This window comes from Lepisosteus oculatus, chromosome 29, assembly GCF_040954835.1.
Source record: "Lepisosteus oculatus isolate fLepOcu1 chromosome 29, fLepOcu1.hap2, whole genome shotgun sequence".
In the NCBI taxonomy this organism is placed as follows: Eukaryota; Metazoa; Chordata; class Actinopteri; order Semionotiformes; family Lepisosteidae; genus Lepisosteus; species Lepisosteus oculatus.
In genome coordinates, this window is record NC_090724.1 from 5,036,941 (window position 1) to 5,060,146 (window position 23,206).

Consider the following 23,206-nt stretch of genomic DNA (forward strand, 5'->3'; position numbering starts at 1 on the left):
GAGTTAGGTTGTTTTTGGTCTACTAAGGAGTTAAGTAATGCTCATCTCTAAAAACGATTTTAATAGCAAAAGCAAGCAACAGGAAGCAATTGCAAAGCAACCAACTTCAGGTCAGTCATCAGTAGGCAGTTTCAACCTCATAATTATAAAGAAAAATAGTCCATATAAGAAATTCATACTAACCAGGAAGAAAAACCCAACACTTTCACATCAAATCAGGAGCCAAAGAAAAATGTTGTCCTCGTACAGCGGCTGCTGCTGTAGTGTTTGTCTGGTTTGAATCTGCTGAGAGACCGTGCAGGAGAACAGGCGATCGCTGCTCCAGCAGGCTGCTCAGGCTGAAGGTGCCGTCAGCCTGCGGGGAGGCGGGGCTGGTCAGGATCCCGCCGCTCACCGGGCTCCCATTGGCTGTCCAGATGACGTCAGCGAGCCCCACGGACAGCTTATTGGCCAGACACACCAACGTGGCCTTCCCTTTGTCCAGCTCTTCCGCCGGGACAGGTGACTTCTTGGGATGAGGAGGATTTCAAAACTGAAGATTTAGACTACAGTATGTAATCTGGATAAATAAAATAATATATTTATTGTTAGTAATAATTAGATTCATATTAGTTCAAATCAGATATATTTTTAAAGATGCCTTAGTTGTACAGAATTTGTACTTAATTTTGTAGTATTCAGCTTTAAAAACTATTAAATGTTTAAAACTCTTTAAACTACAACTGATACAGCTACATTTCTTCCACTGGCCCTTCCACAGTTACTAAATAGTAAATTCTCTTAGCTCCACACCGACAGACGGAACATAACGAACTGAAAACTTTAATAAACGATGACAGACATTTATACAATAAACGCATAGTCTAATAAATGCAAATTTAGGACAATTACCATGACTGAGTATAAAAAAGCTTTATACTTTGTTTTTTTCCAAGAAACATTAAAACTAACAAAAGACAATGCTAGTTTTTTTTAAGTTTGCTTAAACTTAATCTGTCGTTGTTCCAATTCAAAAAGACCCATTTTCTCACTACAGATCAATTATATGCAATTTTGCAGCGTTATTGTTTTTGTATTGTATTGTATACAAATGTATTTGTAGTTTTCGTATCGATTTTCTTATCCAATTTAAACCAGTTTGGGCGTAAACGCAACACCGCGATCCGGTACATCAGCCCCTCAACGCTAGATCACTAATACCACTGTCAAACAACGCATTCATGAAAACAAACAGTAAAATAACAATCAAAACGAATCTAAAAGCCTGATGTCACATTGACATTTATCAGATATATTATGGTCTTACATTGAATAAAGTAATCCCCAGAATGTGCTGATGCAAATGTTTCGTTCGCTAGTTTTTGCTTCGCCTTTTTTTTAAAGTCAGCTTTGTTTCCATTATTTTTTTTTCTTTAATTAAAATGTGTCTCTTGTAGAGAGCTGTCGAGTTTGAGGGCTGGAGCGTTATTTCCAGAGGGTTGTTGCGCGGGCGCTTGTTACCCGATTGAGCCTGAGGGCTGCGCGGCTGTGCCGTGGGTTTTTGTCACGGGCGGAATCACTGTGTTACAAATCTGCTCTCTGCGTTAACCCATTTCCCGCAGTAGTACACGGCCCCGTCGCTCGGCTGTGTTCTGGAAATGATCAGCTCGTAGACGGTTCCTGCGCTGTTCTTGTTGGCGGAAAACCGGTCGGACGAGAAGTTCGGACCATATCTAGGAGAGCCCCAGCTGTGATAGTGGTACAGGACAAGTTGGGGGACACCCCCAACTGCCTGTTTGTAGAACCCTAACACCTTGCTGTCCTTCCCTTGTCCTATATCGCAGCTCATTCTTGCCGTTTCTCCTGGTTGCGCTGTGACCGAGTTCGTCTGGGTCAGGACTGTTTGACACAACACATCTGTAAGACAAAAAAAAAGGGGAAAAAGGGTATTTCAGTTGTTTAATTGCAAAGCAAAGACAAATAATTTCGGGAACGAGGTTCCTGTGTAATTACTGTCCTCCTCGGAGTTAGCAATTAAAACGTCTGTTGGGTGTCCCCGAGAGACGGAGACGCACTGAAAACGCTCACTAATTTTGATTTTGTCTATCAATGGACACCCGATTGACAACCTGACACCCCCGATCACAGGATCTGTTTCCGCTACAAAGAAACAACGACGGCGATGAAATCTGCATTTTTTTTATCAGGTAGAATAAATACGAAACAACGTCAAACTCACATGGTATCTGAATCAAGACGCAGTTTACGAACAGGCAGAGCAAGAACATGGTCATTGTAGGTTTTCTGAAACAAAAAAAACTCAAACGTCTTCTGCTTTAACAGGTTAGGCACTCGAGTCAGAAAGCAAAGCGGCAGAGGACACTGAGAACGATTTATTCATTGAGGTCCAACGGAAATAATTTGCATTTTGAGCTTCAGTTAACCGTATTTGGGTCCTTTCACAGAGCTCTAACTGAATTATTCAAATATCTCTAGGTAATACTTAACACAAAAAATTGGACCGAGCACCGAACAACTCTGGTGGGAGAGATAACTTAGACATACAAAGTAGCAAATATTAAAAACATAATACACTTGAACTCGTACTGTGTGTTATACGTCTAATTAAAATTGAGAACAGCGAAAACCTCCTTTTTATCGCTTAATTTAACTTAAATACATACATACTTACATATTAAATACAGATGTTTGTACAATTAAGTGCCACAAGTATTTAAATAATCCCGGGTCTAGAATCTATTCTTTGCAACAGTAACTCTTAGTAAAATGACTATTTAATATATTTACACGTGGGGTATTCTTGCAAATATCATAATCATCCACAGTCCAGAAATTCCAACAATATTGTAATAAAGCTGAAAAATAGCTTCAAAAAAGCTAAAATTAGTCCTTAAAGTGAAACACATCTCTGAAATCTTGGGTTTTACACCCAAACTTGTTTTTCTTCAACTCTCCGAGCCAGTGTTTCATATTGCCATATACTGTCCGCTAGAGATGATTTTCCTAGTACCGAAATACATTTTGAGCTCTACTAGGACAAGCAGAAGCAAGCTGTCTGACTGTCAGAAGGGTTGGGTGATTATAGGGTTCCCTAAACCACAGCTATTCAACGGTAGGGATGGAGTAGGGATCAATGCAATTCGATCAGAGTCATTGCCGGGAGCAGTGAGAGAGATACAGCAGGCAGGGGCTGACCAAAACTAGCCGGGCATGTTTCGTCAGTGCACTGAGGGATCCTGGGATAGCCGAGCGCCCTGCAGACGGGTGCTCCACAGGTGCGGGAGAGGGCCCTGCAGCTGCAGCCCCTGGGGAGGGGGGGGGATCTCCCTTCTCGCCCCTGGGGACTGCACCCGGTGAAGCGCAGAGCAGGCGGAGAGCCATTATTAATCGTTCCTGAGACCCACCTCATGAAACGTTCATAGAAGATGGGCAGCCAGTCACGCTGGAACGATAAAAATAACGTGGAGCAGATGGCGAGAGTGGGGGGGGGGGGGTGTGAGAGGGGAAGTGAGAGATTGGGTTCAGCTTTTCGATGCTCTCAAGAGAGAACCCCGGCCTCCCTCTGTGAGCGAGAGGACAAGAGGAGGCTGCGAGTCGAGGACCGGTGGTTCCTGGGGCTGCCAGGCCTCGGAAGAAAACAAAAAGGTGTCTGAAGACCAAAACAACCCCAAATCCTTTAAGAGGGAGGAGAATGGGGGCGTTGATACAAATCCCATTGGTTTTTACAAGGACTCCATTAGTTTTGCGATGCAGAAGAATAATTATGCATTTAAAAATGCTAACGTAATAAATTTGTGAAGATATATGGAGGTTAATTTCATGCTTAAAGGCCTTTTTAGCTTGGAGTTAACCTTCAGTTGCACACTGATGCAGCTCCCCACTCAGACCTCCAGCAACAGCAGGAAAGAAGGACCAAGCACATCAGTTTGATTTACTTTAATAGGACATTCCTTTCCTCTTTCATATGCAGGTGTTATATTTACAAATGTACACATTTACAGGATTTTTAAGAATTACTCATATATTAAATATTTATAGCTATTTACACATCTTACATCCCCCCAGGGAACAAGCACTTGTGTCCCTTAATCTATTTTAGCCCCATTTTAGCACAGCAAGTGAGAGGGAACCAAAATGCAGGATTCATAAAGTCCAGATGGATAGTCTCATGCATTTCAATCTAGTGTATTCCTTCCATTGATGGCCAGATTTGTTTATCGAATAATGGTCATCTAATACCCCTGCCTGCACATTATAAGTGAGTATTTCTAACACCTACAATCCACATTCCTGCTGTTTGTGGAACAGACAATATACAGTACGTGACACATACAATATATAAAAGCCATGCTTGGGGTAAAACTTTGTATCAGCTAGGTTCAGCTATGTTCAGCATGCTATGACAGCATGCAATGCTCTTAAACATAGAGAAGAGATCTATGGCACTTGATGGCACAAGTACCAATGCTGACAGAAGTGTAATAAAGTCTTTCTGAAATGCGTAACTGATAAAGAACTGCTAAGCTAGTTTTTGGTGCAGTAGCAGTGAAATTAATATGTAGCATGGATGAATTTCTATACGAGACAATACCGTCCAAGCATCTATTTTCTAAGCACTTAATACAATTCAGGGTTGCAGGAGAGCTGGAGATTATCCCAGCAAGTGTAACAAATACGCCCCTGCGTATAACAGGGATCTCAGCCGCCCAGGCTGAGGGAGGTCTCCTTTAGCTCAGCCGGCAAGTTCCCCGTTGCGTGACGCCGGAGACCCGGGTTCGAGCCCAGGCAGCGAGGGACGAACTGGCAGGGCAGGAGGGGCAAGGGCGGAAACCCAAAGATCCGTTACACCAGCAACAGGTGCAGGGCACCCTCGGCAGGACGCCTGTCCATTGCACAGCAGACACAGACAGCAGGGCCAATTTTCCCATAACCTAATTAACTGACCAGTATGTCGCTGGACTGGAAATCATAGCACCCAGGGGAAGCCCACACGAACACAGGAGAACACTGCACTGCACAGCAGCAACGCTCACCCTAGGGCCACTGTGCCAACCCAGAGCACAGTCAGTCAGGTTATCTCCCTACATGCCAGTAAGAAATGTCATCGTGCCTCAGGCTGAAGGTGGAGTTCATCATTGCCTTCCTCGTGGGGTCAGGCTTTCCGATGTTTGTCAGTATCAGTGGGTACCAAACACCTCATCTAATGACACCCACAGCTCCCAGCAACCATGTTGTCGTACTGCTTGAGCACCACATTCTCGTCGTCGTCGAAGTACAGCAAGTTGATGGAGAAGAGCTTGTCGGGCACGCAGCAGGGAGTGTTGACCCCCTTGGTGAGCTTGAGGGCGTTGATGATGGACTGCACAGTGGCGTGGTTGGTGGGGCGCATGTTCTGGCCCAGCGGGAAGGGGCAGGACCCTTTGCAGTGGTAGGCGTTGTAGCCCCGGGGGGAGACAATCCAGTTGGACCAGCCGATCTCCTCAAAGTCCACGTACAGGGGCTGGCGCTTGCAGGCCAGGCTGTCTTCATCGCCCAGGGAGCGGGCACTGCGGGCACCGGCGGGACTCTGCACATGGGGCACGCTGGGGAGAGCCGAGTCCTTATCGAGATCTGGAAGGAAAGGAAGCGTTGGTGAGGAGGAAGCAGAAGGATGTAGCTCCCATTTCATTTTAAAGATCAGCTTTTAAACCGGGCATTACACTATGAGAGCTCCCAATGGAAAAACAAAACATGCATCAATCCAAAAATGAATAATTGGTCAAATATGGTTCTTAAAGTCTTGATGCAAGGAAATCTAACTACGTAGGGAGAGAGGAGCCCCAGTGTTTTGCTCCTGCAGATGCTGCAGAATAGGCACCTTGCAGAGTGTGCTCCAGGGATGCCTCCCGCTTGCCGTCGTCGGTGAACAGGACCAGCATGGGCTGCTTGCTCTGGTGGTGGCTCCGGCCCGAGGCGAAGCGCACCAGCTTCGCGTCCATCTGGCTGCCCCCCAGAGTTCGGACCACCACCATCAACTCCAGGTTACTGCCTTCTTCGGCCATCCAGGACCGAACCTGCAGCGGCGAGGAGCAGAGACAGAATTAGACATGGAGCTGAATTGTGTCCCCATATGGCAAGACCCCTACAGCCCTGGATCAGACCCTTCATGGTTATTTCCTACAGGCACGACAGGATATATGTATATATATAGGATGTGTTGCCATTCCTATAGCTGCAAACAGCTTAGCCACCATAGATCTTTGAAGCTTGCAGTGGTCCAAGGCATAGCAAGATACACACACAGTGAAATCAACCGAGAAGTAATTAACAATCAATTAATCTAATTAATTATAGGGGGTGGGGATAGTTGACACATTTGTAGCTGCAAACATGCTTTGTAGTCATATCATACTTCTGTCAGCTGAGTTTCTACTGCGTCAGGGCAATGCAACAGTTCTGTGCTGTTATCGATGTGCATTCAGTTCAGAATTTGTATAAAACATCTCTTTGGGCCTTTAAAACTTGTTTTACAACACTGGTAAAGTGGCCTTGTGTGTGTCTATCATTCCTGACGGTGATTTTGACTTATTAAAGGCTCTGTCTGACCGCTGTCCAGCAATGCTTGCATTCTGCAGATGGGATCTGAACCAATGCACACATTCCAAAGCATGTTTCAGGATCACAGATTTGTAGTGTTTCTGTTAAATACGACGGAGTGTGCCCTGCTGGCAGAGGAATGCGGACTTACTGCATGTGTGATGGAGAAGACCTCCCAGCCAGTGGTGTGGACAGGAAGCAGTCTTGAAGACAGCAGCTTCCTGCTCTGGGAAATGTTCAATTTGCTGTTATCCAGGAGCTGGTAGACACTCACCTGGGAAACAAAAGGTCACATGGCCTCATTAGCACCGCACACACAATCAACCTTCCTCCTCAGCGCAGTGTTTCTCCAAGATGCAAATCACTTGCTCTTTCCTTTCAGTTTTTCTCTCCCTGCATAAATTCAGGCGTAAATAAATGGACATTTGCTATAATCCCACGGTTTACTTGTTTATGTTGAAAGTGATGATTTCTGAGCTGACTCGACGTCCTTTTGTAATTGCAATCATTTTTAAAAACGGTTCGCGGTTAAATTTAACATATTTTAAAATTAATGCAATCGTTTTGAACTTATCTGTCCTGACCCGCCGGAAGCGATGTCATTAAAAAAAAAACATTTCTGTGCTGCGATTCCCTCTAGATACTGTAAATCGCTTTCCGCAACGTGTCAATAATGCCCTTGCCAGAGCCGCAAAAACAAGTTGGTAAATAAAAGTATACTGTCATCTATTTTTTTAATCTATTATCTAACAAACTAAGGCATAATGCATTGTTGGATGACAACATTGATACTTTGCAATCTTATGAAAGATACATTTACTCTTCGAACAATTTTCCTTCGGCACTTTACCAGTACATAATTAACATCACTAATTTAACATCTGGAAAGAAACGGCGACAGTTAGTACTGTAGTGTAAAATGGTTTAAGAAATTCTTCGATGTACACCCTCCCGTGGACCAAACGGGACATCTTTATTAATATTATTAATTGCATGCCCTGAGACCTGCGCGCCGTATACTAGAAACAGCGTCTAATAGACAAATGACACAGCTGGATTAGATGAGAGACCCGGTATATTATAAAACGGCAACCAACGTCAGCCCAGCCACCCCACGGGGCTAGGCTCTGTACGCGGTCCGTGCTTTGATATGAGGATAAAAAACAAAGTGTACCTGACAGAAGTGCTGTTTGCTGAATACGACGGAAGACTGTGGTCGGAGTTTGAACAGGTGAAGTTCCGCCGTCAGGACCTTCTCTGTCTTCGCGACCGTAGACAAGCTGAACATAAACTGGATTTGTTCGCTGTGAACTACATTGGGTGGAGGAGAAAAGAGAATGTGTATTGTTAGTATACAATTGCATGTGTTAGAAAACACTTGGAAACGTTCTTACATGAAGTGTTATTGCGCATTTCACCTTTAGCCGCCTATCTGAATGACTACGGAATAGTATGTTGTGTCTCTATGAATGTTACTTCTTCGGCCGACGATTTAGTCCCAAGCAAAGTACAATAGGTACCCCCCTCTGCAGATGCGCAATTTGTACTGAAGCAATGTAAGCAATATACCTCACACAAGTGTATTACAGCACTACTCCACTTGGGACTTTAACCCACAACTTTTCAATTGCGAGTTTAAAACCCCTTAATTGCTTCTCTCTTGCTGCCCGGGGGACTAGGTTGTAGTTGGCTGTCGATTACTGTATTGGTCTCAACGGCTGAAACCGGTTGGCGCGTACGTGTCGCAAAATGACAGTTGCAGTTAATTAGACAGCACCATTAGATTTTTGCTTTGGTTTTGAGGTACGTTGCATCTTACATAGAGGGATGTAACAAAGAATGGCGCGCTCTTACGTTTGTCAAAGAAGCTGCGGACCGTGTTTCCTTCGAGCAAGTCGGGGTATTTCGTTACGCCGTCCGCGTCCGCGATGGTGTTGTAGAGGTCCAGCATGTACTGGGGGGGCTGCTTGTGAAGGCCTCGGGCGTGCGGCGCGTCTCCCATTCCAAAAACCTCCAAGAGCCTCTTCAGCGCCTCCGAGCGCACCTCCTCCGAGTCGTTCTCCTCAGCAAATCCGTTGTCCAAGTAGCCGAGGGTGGGCCTGCCCCAGCACCCGCTCGCCAAAGCGCACAGGACGAGGACCGCAGAGATCATCTTCGTGTTTTCCGTGGGCACGGCGCTCCTGCTCGGCGGTATTCGCAAAAAGCTTTCAGAAACGTTTCTCCAGAAGCTGTCCCGAGCTAGGAGTGGTTGAAGACCTCCTGTGCCACACTGTTTTATATCAAGTGGTGGAGCTCTGCCTGGGTGCCCCTAAGCCCTGGGACAACAGCTGTAAAAGATGGCATTAAGTCGCAAATGTAAATCAACTATCAGCAAATGTAAAGAAAAGCTAACTGCGGTGTTAACAAGGTGCGAAACCCGCTCCGACAGCCAATAAGCAATTGGGGGTATCCTGTACATCAAGGCGGGGTAAATTACTTCAATACCTCCTGACTTTCTTATAATGCGTTAAAAAATAAGGAAAAAATAACCAAGCGTTACGGATATACGCAGAAATTTGGGTTAAAAGGCGAAATACATTTCCTCATGTGCAAAACGCTTTTGTTGGAAACTCTGCGTGGGGAGTTTGCTCTCCCTGGGTGGCTAACTTCCTTTAAATGAATCCATTAACTGGACAAACAGCAGGGCAATGTCTTACAGGAACGCCAATTACCTCGATAAACAAATAATGGGCCTTCGTTTTAAGGATGTACATAATGTATTAATAAAAATCACCAGCTACTTTGCTCACCTGGTTAAACACGGCTTAAGCGAAGCGACAGTGGTTAATGTAACCTTATTTTATAAACCCAAGCATTTCAATGCATTTAACGGCTACAAGTTGAGGAAATTGGGTTGTCCCTAAGAATGATATTTAGTACTGAGTCCATTTTATGTTTTCCCTTTGTTAATTTAAGTATTACAATTAAAAATAGTCTACCACCCGTTTTGATAAGAACAAATTAAGAATAATACACCTTATAATTGTACGGCCACCTACATGTTTTTTTTTTAAAGCCGATCGATAAATCTCTTGTCTAATCCTATTATAAACCTGCTCTGTTCAATTCCCAGCAGAAACGCTCCCGATAATCTGTAAAACCTGTAAACTCGGAACGCAAATTACTCGAATAAATGTCTAGTCGCAACACCGAGAGCTGCCAATCTACAGTAAAACTCTTTAATCCGTATATAAGGAGAACGATACCTGAGATTACAAATGTGTGCTACAGTGTATTTTGTACTCAAATTTTCTAGTTTCAAATCACTTTGTAGTCTCCGATTTCAAATTCTGAGGTCTCACATGTGAACAGACAATAATTGCCGCTCATTATATATTGAAGTGTTGAACACACCCGTGAGGAAGTTTACTACCAGCATGTTGTTTTATCGACAATAATGTCATTTTAGGTTCTTCTCTAATTAACTTTGTTACATGTGTTAAAGACAATGCGTTATTATTTATTACTGATTAGACTGATTGCCTTAAATATAGTGCAGTACAGTTGTGCTTAAAGTAACACCTTAGCCGCAGCGCTGTTTTAAGACAAGTGTAACAATTTAGAGATGTGGTTTCAGTTTTAGATGTTTAATTATTACTATTACTATAAGAAATCATGCTATTATTGAGAAAATGTTGAATATGGTTATAAACTATTTTTCTATATTTAACTCCAAAAAGGTCAAACCACAACTGTTGTAGAACAAATCAGTTTTAGTTTTAATGAATAGATGTGAAATACATTTTGTGTGTACAATTTAAAGTAATATAGAGTAATATTATATACAGAACAGGAATAAGTGGTCATTATAAGGATGTAAAACAGCACCAAGAGAGGTATCAGTCAGAATCAAGAGGTAGTTTGGTGAATATGAATTGCATGTATTGAATGGCAGCAAATAAAAATAGGTTTTATTTATTGGTGGCATACAATATTATCAAATCAGAATCAGTATGTTAATGATGCAGTTCAGAATCCCAATAATTCTTTGTCATCAATCCACTTTTCACTCTATTTAGATCATTGTAATTTGGGTATTGTGAAGCGTTAATTTAAGCACCCAATCACATGCTAAAGGAACATACAGCTCTTGAAACGTGCAGAAAACTGCCTTAAAACTGTTTACATTCAGCACCATTGGCACTGATAAGAAACTGGTGTTGAACAAACATACACACACAATACACACACTGTGTGATTCTCTTGTGCCTGTGGTAGACACTGCTTTTTACACTGCATTTTAGGGACAATTAAAACCTTCCAGCATGCCGATACAGTTCCTAAACATCTACTTACAGAGCTAAGCAGACAGTTCTCCCACTCTCCCCTTTAATTTGCATTTCTGTTGTCTAGATTACAACATACTTATATTTGCTTCTTGAATCCCTCCTCATCAGATTAGTGTTCATCTCTGGTTCTGTCCCTGCCTTTGCTGTCATGTAAAAGTAAGGGCTTTATAGTCCAGAATCCCCAGCTGCTAGGAAGAAGCAATCCATCTACACAAAGTCAACAGGAGCGCAATCTAACGCATGTTAGGAAATTTCCACACCCATTGTGGTCATTGTTTATTCTGAGGTGACCACTGGATGTGACATTGTTAAACTCCAACGCAGGAACCCTAACAAAGGGCCTGCCCCCTTACTGGACTGAGCAGTGACAACAGCTGCCGTCTTTGCCAAACTCTTCCCAATCTCATCAAATCCTTTGTTCCCTTCCGAGAGTCCAAGATGCACATTTCACTGATGCGATTTTTAATGCTGGCCTACTTCCTTTATTGTCCCAGATGGGTAGTTTGCTCAGCAGGAGGGTAAAAGACATGACACAGTACACAACACATTTAACACAACAAGAACCCCATACAAATAAAAGACACAAGTCTACGATGAAAAAACAAATATATAAAGTAAAATCTAAAATTGCCTAAATTAAGCAGGTTAATTGCTGTGGGGATAAAGGATAAATTAGTTCTATTGAATATGCACAGTTTAAATGGGCATCATCCAGGTGGGGCTGCAGAGTGGTGGTGATGGAGGGGAGTCCCCATTACCTGTAAAGAGCTTTGAGCGGAGTGTCCAGAAAAGTGCTATATAAGTGTAAGCAATTATTATTAAATCAATGTCCTGAAGGAAGGAGCTCAACTTCACTTAACAGGTGGAAGAGATTTTGTCCACAGTTCTGATTTCAAACACCTTATAAAGTCCTGGGACCTCGTGATAAAAAAAGATCTGTGAGATCGTGCCAGATGAACCAGACTTGTTCCCAAAGCCCATGTTGGGAAGCTTCTTTGCCAACGATTATACTGGCCTATATAATCTATGATTATGATGTCCTGCACTATTTATCTAATGCAGATATTGTGCACTGAGAATTTTGTTGGCTGCCTTCGCTATCCTGCTCTGTGTTTTTATTCTGTACCTATTAAGGTTAATGCTGCCCTTATCGGTCTGATAGGAAGTGAGACTGGCAGTGTAGCTGGTACACTGCCTCTTTGTGGCGAAACTAAGACACCCTTGGGGATGAGTTTGTCTATGGGCCAAGTGAGGATATTTACTATTTTCAATCATTGGCTTAATCTATCAGTTGCCAAATTACTTGAACACCCACTGGAGAGTACAACTACTCAACATATTCACTTCAAGGCCTTTTTATTGAGTGAAACAGTTAGAATATATTGTGAGGACAGGAATCCCCCAGCATGATCCACCATACTGTACGTGCACGTTGAAAAGTTTGTCTTCCGGATAGATTTTATTAATAAAATTATTTATACATATCTTACATATTATACAACAACACTCTTATTTCTAGAACACAGCGGGACCAAGAACTAATGTGGTATTTTTACATAGCTATCTCTCACTAGACAGATGTTAAGATCCTACTGGGATAAGAGTTAAGATTTCCCTGGACAACAGTTACAGCTTTCAATCACAATGTCTTGAATTAATATCCAATAAAAGATCACACATCTCTTCCCCTCACAATTTAACTTCTCCCAACATACATTTGTTGTAATCAGAATGGTGATATAATCCATTAACTCCACGGTGTTTTGTAGTGAGCTTTATTGAAAATCTGGCGGTGATCCGAAAATGTTGTTTAAAAAATAAAAAAATATATGTACTGACTTCTTATTTGCCCCCTAGTCGGACAGCATTAAATAACGCGATTTGTAAATTAAACGTCGCGAGGAATCGGGAAGATAACAGTGCCATCTTGTGGTGACGTAAAAGAATCGTTTTCAGGCGCCTGGCAAGTACTCCCGTCTTGATTCAGAGGAAGCGATATTCCAGGCACTAGTGTGAAGAACGAAGGGAGTGTTTCACAAGACCACATTTCCTAGCTGTTGCAGTTCGCCTGGGAGTCTGCCCTGTGCTAATTTGTTAGCACAGGATGGAGTCCAATACAGTTATTTGCTGTAAATAACTGCCAAAGTTGTGAAAAAATAGATAAGCATTGGCCAATCGCGTGAACTGCCCTCTTGAATATTTCCGACTGCACCCCTGAATGGTTACAGAGCTCTTTCATAAACAAGTCTGGCGGCATGTAGATGTCTGAGTCTTTTTCACTCCTGTCCATAAAGAACCCCTTCAAATGGTCACAATGTCACTATCACAAGCACGTCTGGGAAATGTGTAGTTGAGGAAACTGGATGTGGACTGAATCACAGGGTCGGGCCAGACAAGGAACTCTGTCACTGCAATGCTCTTTACTGTGAGGGACTGGTGTTGCGACAGTGGTGCTCAGACTTCCTGAAAGAGATTCTCCGCAGTTCTGCTGATGTGCCTCTGCCCCGTTTCAAACACCTTATAATGTCCCGGGACCTCCACATTAAAAAAGGTCTGCAAGATTGTGGCGGACAAACCAGACCGGCCCCCAGACCCCATGGTGGGAAGCTTCTTCGTCTTTTCCGGAGCCTGGGAACCGGCCCGGCACAGCCTTCCAGAGGGGGCCGGGACTCACGGCCGGCACGCGCAGGACGTGATGGACAGGACGGTGCGGACTTGGCCATGCCGACTGCGGAAAGCGTGGCTGTCGAAGTCTCGGGGTACACAGGACCTAGCGGGGCGCTCCGCCCACACCCGGCACTGCTCTTGGGGAGACGAATCTCTGGAAGACCAATGGAAAGGGAATCAGTGTTTTAGAATGCTCGGCATTCACTAGACGGGAATCCATCAGTGCAGCTGTGCAGTAGTGCATTTCGATCTCTTTCCATGAATAAGATTAAGATCACTTTATCGGCCATATACAATTTCTTTCTGCAGACCCCAGCTTGCTCTCCATGAGACACACAGACAGGGAGAGAAGCTGGGGGTCAGAGCGCAGGGTCAGCCTTTTATACAGCGCCCCTGGAGCAGTTGGGGTGAAGGGCCTTGCTCAGGGGCCCAACGGAGTAGGATTCCTCTGCCAGCCGGGGATACAAACCGGCAACCTCCCAGCCACAGGTGCAGATCGTTAGCCACAGAGCCACAGAGCCACCCAAATAATTGGCTCACTTAGGTACAGCGAGCCCCCAATACATGTAGAGGTGATGGGAGCAGTAAGTTGTGACTTATAGAACAATGAAGTATACAGGGGAATAGATCCCCATATGAAAAATCTAAATATAGACATTAGGGACCGGAAAAGTGGAATCTCTGCAGATGTAACTTAATGCCAAGAGGCTTTTTGTATAAGAATCAATAGGGGGGAAAAAATGAGGAGAATTAGGGACTAGGTACACGTTTCACCTGTACCTACCCAAATACACAACACTGTACAACTACACACCATTTTTAAACCGTTTGCACTTTATCACCAAGCTTTACCTACACTTATCAATCATTTTAACACAAATCATTCTAAGTGACATTTGACACAAACTCATCTCAGCCAGACCCTCGTTTATGTGGCCTAACCCTGAGAAAAGGGAGAAGTTGGGCCTGATTCTTAACATTATTCTGCTGCCTCTTAAATTCAGCCCCCGCACGGTCCTTTGCATTGTGTAGATTGTATTACGGCAGAATGAAATTCTACTCATCGCACAAAGAGAAGATTAGGAGGACGTCAAGACCAGCAAGCAGGATTTCCGCTATCTTTAAGCAGCTCATCAATAATATGTGTAGTGACCTGGGATCCAGGCAACCAACCTTTAGTTGCTCATTTTGGAGGTGAACATTTCAAGTAAAAACAAGACAGAACCAACCAAGCAATTCACAGAAAAAAAACGATGGGACGTGCAAATGAACCTCAATAAAACAGCAGAATTGGTTTCATACATCAAAGGTTTCTGCTGGGTGTGTAAACAAATGCAATTGAAAAAAAACTCCACCTCCTAAGCTCCTGTTTTACAACGGGTCTTTTCTTTATTCCAGGAAGTGGGGATCCCACTGGATGGCATGCTGAAAGAAAGCCTGCGTCTTTCAAAGAGGTGTTGTAAAACAGCCGGTCTGTGTGCGCATTTCCATACAGTTCCAAACTTTAAAGCCACCCTCTGTGGCAGCTGGCAAGTTGGCTCACCATTAACTGAATAAGACCTCGCTCACCTCTGACTCCTCCTAAAAAGAAAATCTCTGAAGAATTTCCCACACACACGCGCGCGCGCACACACACCCCCCAGACAAAACCAGGCTGAAGGGGCTCTGAGGCAGTGGTTCTTACCTGAGCAGACAACGATTTCCTGAGGTGCAGCTCCCTAAACATCTGCCGACATCAATTTCCTGCGGAAAATTACCAACATAAAGAGGACAATCAGCTCACAGCAGGCTGGGAATATGCAGGGGGCTCCCTTGGACTCCACAGCCTGGGCAGGGGGACCACTAGTTAGCATTTTAAGTGCGTTGATTTAGCTCTTGAGGAGACCTTTTGTGTACTCAGTCCTCACACCTTTTATCAAGGGTGTGAGGTGTGACAAAAGTTTTGCAAATTACAAGAACGTACTTATTTTGTGCCTAAATCACTTAATGAAACATCTGATAAAAAACATTCCTTTTCCTTTTTTAAAAAAACTCCAATCACTGTGTTTTCATATAGCTGCTTGTAAGAAATGTCTTCCAGTTAATGAAAAGGAACTCAAACGCAGAGTAACAACAAAGACCGCGTGTAAAATCAAGAGTGATTAAGGATGCATTTAAAATAAAGCACTAAATGTAACAGGAATGCCACATGCAAGTCACAGCAACAATGTCTTCTCTTCAGGGTCTTGTGTTCTGGGAAGTGTCATGCTATTATTTTGTGCCAGAGAGCACTGCTGAGGTGCCACAGGGCCTGCTTTTCCAAAATAACACGAAGAATCAAGAAAACTTTCATTTTAAAACCCTCCCTCAAAAGATCTATCACTTCCCATTTTTTTACATTCGGGTGATGTGTTCAGAATAAGCTAAAGAAGGCAGCGAGGTTCCTGCAGATACTTCACTGAGGTTAAGTAAGAATTGCTGTGTCTTTATTCTAGTGGTTTCTTCAAAACTGCACAACCCCACTATGCCAGTGCATAAATATCTGCTTAGTGGTGCATTGTACAATTCTGAAAATGAACATGGACTTGTATAAATGCTTGGTTTCTGCTCGAAGAGCTGCGTCTCACCTTAAGTTTCTCTTCCTTGACCCCATTGGAGTTGTAGAAGACTTCATAGTAATACTCTTTGTAGGACACCCTGTAGCAGTTCTCCCTGAGATCACAGGCTGCCGCTGTCTGTATCAGCTCCATTTTACTGGGCGTCTCCACCAAGGCTGAGCTGAACTTGGTCGGGACACAGGAGATTCCGTCTGGCAAAGCAACAGCTGGGTGAATGCACTGTTCAAGACGAGTGGGGTGCGAGGTCTGGGCTTTGATTTTACTCAACTGTCACATTGAAACGTTTAGAATGTGCTGGACTCTGGGGTCTATCTCGCATTCACAGAGAAGCACTCTGTCACATATGCTCCATCAGATACAGGAGATCCACACTTTGTCCCCAGCATATTCAGAATGATAACATAGCATCCCACCTCACCTCCCAAGCCTGCACAAAAACACTATTTTCTACAAAAAGAGACCCATAATCTTAACGTTGCCATTATTGCCTATTTATTTTGTACGGAGCCGTTCAGCCAGATTCCAAAGGGCACAGTAGCGCTGCTTTTATTGATGGAAATGTTATTGGCTTCACACATGGTGCCTTAAGCTGTTGCCAATCTCTGCAGTCTTGCATCAAAACCAAACTAGTTTCTACAGACTCTCGTATTCAACAGTGAAACGGCTCAATTTATTCCGCAAAACGGGTGGGTTAGCAGAGCTTTTCATGCCCTTTATTGGTGCACAAACGATCGTTCGTACATTTTTGAAACTTGCGCGCATTGCGCACCTGATCCTAAAAACGTCCGTTATGAGATGGTCTGCACAAACCTGGAGTCCCGGGAGGCTTGGAGCACTTCCCCACATCCACGACGGTTTCGTACGGGGTTTCGAAGAAGTAGGTCTTGAGCGCAGGCATGCGGACGCACTCCGGCGGGCTGGGCTCGCAGTGACACTCCTCTGTGACCTCCACCTCCCGCACCCCGTCGAACAGCAGGACCCGCTCCACTCGCACCCCGGCCGAGACGCACGCCGCGCCGGCGGAGCAGGACGCCACCAGCCCGGCTGGCTCCGGCGCCTCGGGGGAAGGCTGGCGTTCGCGCTGCGACCGAGGGAAAAGGCGAAGGCGTCAACCGCAGGTCCGGAGCCGAGACCGACACAATCTTTCATGTTTCGACCTGGACCAGCTGTTGTCTGGGATAGTTCCTTTGCTTTGCATTGGGCTCCCAGGAAGGTAAAGCACCCGAGCTACCTTGAAGACTTGCTCGTTAAGGAAAAAAAGCTATCCCTCGTATTGACATAAGAAAACAACACAGTTGGTTCCTTACGTGAAGGGCAGACGCGTAGTTTTATCCGTGTTACATTAGACTACGGGCCGAATATAAAAACAAACGAGGCAGAAAGTCTCCTCTGGTTGAAGAGTTAAACTCAGTTGGTGAATGCGAATCAGTGGGGCTTGAGACAAGAGATGGACTTTAAAAACGTTAAGATTGAAAATATAAACCAGAAAACAAAATCTCCATATTTGAACATCTAACGGCGAACCGATTATTTTAATTGTATACGAATCTTGCAGAATGGCTCCACCTAGAGGCTAAAAAAGGAGGGGGCGATTGATTTGGTTTGCCAAGCATTTTACCTTTTTACTCCTGAGGAATTCCAGCAGTGAAGTGTGCTTGGAGTATCCGGGAATTCCCGATCCATACGACCCCGAGGCGCCCTGGTACCCCCCGCAGTGCGATCTGCACAGCCCCACGTCCACACTGATCGGGCTGCCGGAGACGTCTGCGCACAACGGCGTAGGCCAACAGAAAGCAAATTATATTTTGTACAAGACGTCGTCATTCACCTCAGGAATTTAGCTCAACAGCACATTAAACAGAAAGTGGTCCAGGTCAGCGTTCGTAGGCTGCAAAGGAACAAGTAATAGGCTTATTCCATGCTGAAAAGAGAAGAAAGAAAACGTTTCGGGTGCCGAAGAAGACTCCACAGCTGAAACGTGGTGTTTTCTGTCTTCTCTTTTCAGCATGGAATAAACCTATTACTAGTTCCTATTAAACAGAAATATTAAAATCTCAAAACAAGGCCAGCCAAATTAAACATCTTGTATACATTCTGCAATGTGCTCGACTGGAAAAAAATAATATTTATTCAAGTAACATTTATTAAAAATAGAAACATATCCTTAAAGTTGGCTAAAACAATTCCAAGTCCTGAGAGCCTCTCATCATTTTAACAACCAAAATTCTTGTTCGAGCAGGAGTACATCAAGGTGGCTGTGATAATGTGGAAAATCGGCATACCCCCGTCCAGTTCCTGACCACTTTATCCAATACAGGACCACAGGAAGCAGGAATACAAAAGCAAAAGGGGCAGATTGCTGGCAGCACATTCTGCAAAATGCATTCAAATGTTTTCCCCACAATAGCTTGGGAACAAAGTAGATGTACTGAAGACCCTACAGTGAATCAGTGGTAAAGACGTGCTCCATTAAGAAAGCCTCAGATAATTGCACAGCTCTTACTGTTGCTGTGAAGCTGAGTTACTCACCCTGGCCAACGTAAATGAAGTGACTTTGCCTCCGACAGCAGCCTCTCTCTGTGAACAGGTTTCTCTGGCCCACATGCCTGCCGAAGACTCCAGTGACTGAAGCACATGAAGAGAGAAACTGGTAAGTGGTCTCAAAAAATGGATTAAGAACATCACAGCACTTTCTGGCCAGCTGTAAGGTTGTATTGCTGCAGTTGTTTTGCATCGATGCAGCTGTTTGTAGGCTAATGGGAATCTGAGTTACTAGACTTGGGATTCTTGTGATTCTTCTGTTGTTTAGATTTCTTACACCAATTTCAGGGCATGCAAATCAAAAGCACCTGCAAATTTCACCACCACTGTCTGTAATTACCTACCTGATTCTCTACACTTCTCTGATCGGTAACACTAAATGCTAAAGGAAATGAAAAGTGACACATTGTCACAAACATTTAATCTGCTTTTCCCTTTCGGCTTTGTGTCATACAAGTTTCAAGTGGTTTCCGTTACCGATGACATAAAGCACAGCTCATAGTTGAACAGATTAGATTAACAAATAAAAGCTGTAAAAAGAACTCCAAATTCTGAAGTTAATTCCATAATTTTGGAATTGGATTCTTTATAGCAAGGTATGAAGAATACAGTGCGCATTTTACTTCTGTATCACTATGTACTGCAGCTTTAGATAATAATCTTTTCCTATTTTCTTAGGTATAATGACAGCCTTTTCTTGCTGTGTTGACACCTACGATGTAGTATGTTTGCAGTTACTAACTTTTTTGGCAGCATATCTCAAAATAGCAGAAGCACAAAAGCACATGGTACTTACTGGCAGGACACAAGAAGCAGAGAGTGACCAACAGGCTTGTTGACAGCACATCCATTGCAAAGCTCCTGCAGTCAGACTGCTGGCTAGATTCTGCCACGATCCAGAATGGTGTCCTCCAAGGAACCAAAGATATATATATGCTTGCCTGTCACTGGGCAAGGCTGATAAACACCAAAGTGTTGTGGGGCAAGAGAGCTAATCAAATAGTCCCGGCAGAGTGCCTGTGGCACAGTATTTAAAGTGGAAAGAACTTCAAAGAGAGTCTTCAGAGCATTAGGCTTTCACCTCAGCTCTTGTTGTTTAGAGATCTCACTGGATGTGTGTGCTGACCAGGCCCACTTGATCTTAATTAACTGCTTTAAGCAGTTTTGGGCTCTTAAGCAGGGGTGATCTGAAGGGGGTCAAAGGCATCAATCATCTTTCGTCTCGGGGAGAAGGTGTTTAGCACCTCGACTTGAAACAAAAACAGTTCAGGCCCAAGTAAGCAGAATCAGCATGGGTCTGGAGCTTAAATACCCCACCCCCTAGCCTGATCAACATGCCACCAAATGGCTGCTCCCCCTAGACTCCAGACTGCATTCTGCTTAACAGTTCATGAATAAAGCTTTTGCAACACTGCACTGAAAAAAAAGTTTCACTGTGAAAGATAGTAGAGGTATTTTATTACTAAATTAGTTTGCAACTCATTTTGATTTGTAATTGATTTATAATGCTTGTGTATCTAAAAATAAACTATGTATTTTTTTCTGCATTAGGGGTTCCTGACTTTGTCACTGTAGGTAAAATGAAAAGAGGGTATTTACCTCTTTAGCTTGGAGAAGAGGAGTGTTTTCTTCCAGATTTGTACAAAAACCATCACTTGTTCTAGTTAGTGAAGGCAGCTTAAAATAAGATGCACAGAGACGACAGTATTTTGGAAAGAAAGTGAAAAGAAATGTCACAGTCGAAATAAAGAGTGCCAGTACTTTCTGGTTGATTGCACCAGAGTAAATGAGTTTCTCTCCCCAGGCGTGATGTCTTCCAGGGTAATTGAGTTGCTTTGTAGTAATAACATTTGCTGATTAATTGTGGTTTTAAAATGAATACAGTGCAGAAAATTGATGGAGCTCCATTGACGATATAAGCACATACTCCCGTTTGTTTCTGTTTGCTATCCTATGACACATCTTCTGACTGACTGCTTAGTAAGAATTTGCTGGTGGTATGAAATGTAGACGGGGAGATAAAATAACCTTTTGGATGATCTTCACAGGTCTTCCTTGTAATACACTGTAAATATCTTCAGGCTTTAACATGATAAAAGGAGAGAGAAAACTGCTTCAGCATAATTGATTTGGATTTATCAAACTCTGATGATAATTGCAAATTGGGATGAGCATTTGGTCTGTTTGGGAGATATCTTTGATCATGTAGGAATAAACAAATTCTGTGTTAGTCACTTAAAGTTGTCCATGATGTTGTTGTCTGTGCTTCATATGTAATATTCGAACGCATTGCGAAGTATTTTAATCAGCTAACTCCAGTGTAAGGAAGTGGAACCTCAGAGCAAAGGAAACCAGACTCATTCTGTGTTCATGTTTGTTAGCTTTTCTGAGAAAACAATGTAAACATGAAAAAGAATTGTTTAACAATTTATTTGTTTAAAACATTGTAAGTAATGTTTAATTTGAGGCAGTTGCGTTTTAAGGCGTGTCTTAAGCACTGTGAAAAAAATCTTTTACAAAATGTGACCTTTTCAGTGATCAACAACATAACTGGGATAGGGAAGATCGCATAGAGAAAGTAGGACAAATGAAAGCTCACTCCACAAAAACTCACTACAAGTCATTATTGTGACATGAGGATATTGTATAATGTAATTGCATCAATTATGAATACCTTAAGAAATCTTCTATAACAAGATGTCTGCTGCTCAGCATTTTGTGTTGGTTTCATAATCTGTATGTAAGAGCTCAGAATGCATTACAGTTCCATGGATTAAGATTTTGGTCTTTGAAGTCTCTCCTGATCTTCTGCCACTTGTAGATTGCCCATATAGTCCAGATCAATGGCATCAAATTACTCAGATATTAGCTCCTGGGATGATTACAGCTGTGTTTTTCAGTGAGTCTCTTTTTGCTAGCCTTTTAAAATCCCAGTACTGTCTTGTGTCTGCTTTAAATAGAAGTTCTGTGCACATCTTTTTCTTCAGTTTCTGAAATGTATAGAGGATTCCCTTCAAATTTCCCATGGAAAATCCCAAAACCAGAATACTGTTGTTTTGTTTTTTTTTCTATCCTTTCATATGCAGACCTTACTATGCCCGATATCCTTTTTATTTCTCTTACTTCAACAATACTTAGCGGGTTGTTATCGATAATGATAAAAGTACAAGAATTCAGAGTATTTTACAACTGCAGTGTTTTTTTCCAAACAATTTGTAACTTTTTTTCAGGCATTTCACAGGCAAAGGCAGTAGCCAAAGAAGCTAATATGGACTTCATTTTTCTGTTTCATTTGAAGAGAGAATTACACAGAGACTGTGAATAAAACATGAGATAATTAAAAGTACAAAAATAGTTTTTCCTTCAGTTCAGAGCCAGGGAATGCTACAATAAAGCAGGAGAAAGGCTGACATGTAGTATAAACAGCAACTAGAACAAATTTCAAAAGCCTGCAGAGAGGTTCAGCAGATCTTTTGGTTGTAGAAAGTACTACCTAATGCATTAAGCTATGTTGCCTGTGTCCAGGAATTTCAGTGCTTAATAAACGTGCCTGACATTATGAAAACAGCCATTCACTTAATGACTAAACACGCCAGGAAAGAAAGAATGCAATTGCCATACCCCACAGCACTGTATAATGCCATTTGGATTGGCTGGGAATCAAGGATTTCTCCATAAGAATGGATTGTGGGAAAACCTTGCATCTAATTCCTTTTGAAGTGGCAGCAGTGCATAATTGTAAAAGCATTTCAAAGTGAACTGCACAGTTGGAAAAACATTTAAAAAGCTTGAAAGGATTGAAAACAAAAGGGGTGTGGGTGGAGGTATAGGGGCATTTCATATACTGTATCAGAAATCTGGGCTGTTACAGAAATGTTTGGCCGAAAGTAACGTTGCACAAAGGATTGTGCACTCTTCTTGTCTTTTTAGTAACTGATTCCAGAACTGCAAAGCATGCCACATTGTTTTAAACCACTGTATTAAGAGAATTCTTTTTTCTATCCTTAATAGGATTTGTCTTAGCCTTAATGCAAATCTTTTCTATGGTTCCTTATTTTGGCATAGCAAAGGAGACAAACAGGTGAGTCTCCTTATGCTCAGAAAGCACGCTTTAAGTTTTACTGGATGCACATCCATATAAGAAATGATGTTTTGCAACACAAAAAAATAATATTTTATCAAACTTGAAATATATGGCAGTCCCTGCAGTTCTTAAAATCAGAAACAGATCACTTATATTATTGTAATTAGCACAGATTCCTGTTGCTCTGACAGTAGTTCATTCTGAATTGCTTCATTTTTACTTTGGGATTTCCATACAATTAAAGTATTTTCTTGTTTTCCACCTTAATCTCAAAAGATTTCATGTGAATTAGGAAATACTCTGAAAAATACAGATCTTCAAACTATTTCAAAATGTTTATGTCCTGGCTTAATAAGGCTGTAATTGCAGAAAGATGTTAAAGTGGAGGTCTTTACAAACCATAAAAAGTCAGC

The 23,206-nt window shown here is 42.8% G+C and overlaps 3 protein-coding genes across 3 annotated transcripts; all 3 read right to left on the minus strand.

Moving 5' to 3' along the window:
• Positions 1-41: 41 nt before the first annotated feature.
• Positions 42-2,350, minus strand: LOC107079638 (immunoglobulin lambda-1 light chain-like). The gene is made up of 3 exons (XM_015365312.2): positions 2,219-2,350; positions 1,560-1,896; positions 42-527 (listed from the first exon to the last, which is right to left on the minus strand). The coding sequence occupies exons 1-3, from the start codon at positions 2,271-2,273 to the stop codon at positions 206-208; spliced, it is 714 nt and encodes a 237-aa protein (XP_015220798.2). The 5' UTR covers positions 2,274-2,350; the 3' UTR covers positions 42-205.
• Positions 2,351-4,561: 2,211 nt separating this feature from the next.
• On the minus strand, positions 4,562-8,728 carry admp (anti-dorsalizing morphogenic protein). The gene is made up of 5 exons (XM_006639979.3): positions 8,431-8,728; positions 7,751-7,887; positions 6,728-6,850; positions 5,858-6,053; positions 4,562-5,610 (listed from the first exon to the last, which is right to left on the minus strand). Exons 1-5 carry the CDS (start codon positions 8,726-8,728, stop codon positions 5,201-5,203), a joined length of 1,164 nt encoding a protein of 387 aa, XP_006640042.2. The 3' UTR covers positions 4,562-5,200.
• Positions 8,729-12,221: 3,493 nt separating this feature from the next.
• On the minus strand, positions 12,222-18,902 carry pnhd (pinhead). The gene is made up of 6 exons (XM_069185874.1): positions 18,698-18,902; positions 17,775-17,932; positions 16,979-17,261; positions 16,178-16,359; positions 15,256-15,314; positions 12,222-13,725 (listed from the first exon to the last, which is right to left on the minus strand). Exons 1-6 carry the CDS (start codon positions 18,900-18,902, stop codon positions 13,575-13,577), a joined length of 1,038 nt encoding a protein of 345 aa, XP_069041975.1. The 3' UTR covers positions 12,222-13,574.
• Between the last annotated feature and the right edge of the window lie 4,304 nt (positions 18,903-23,206).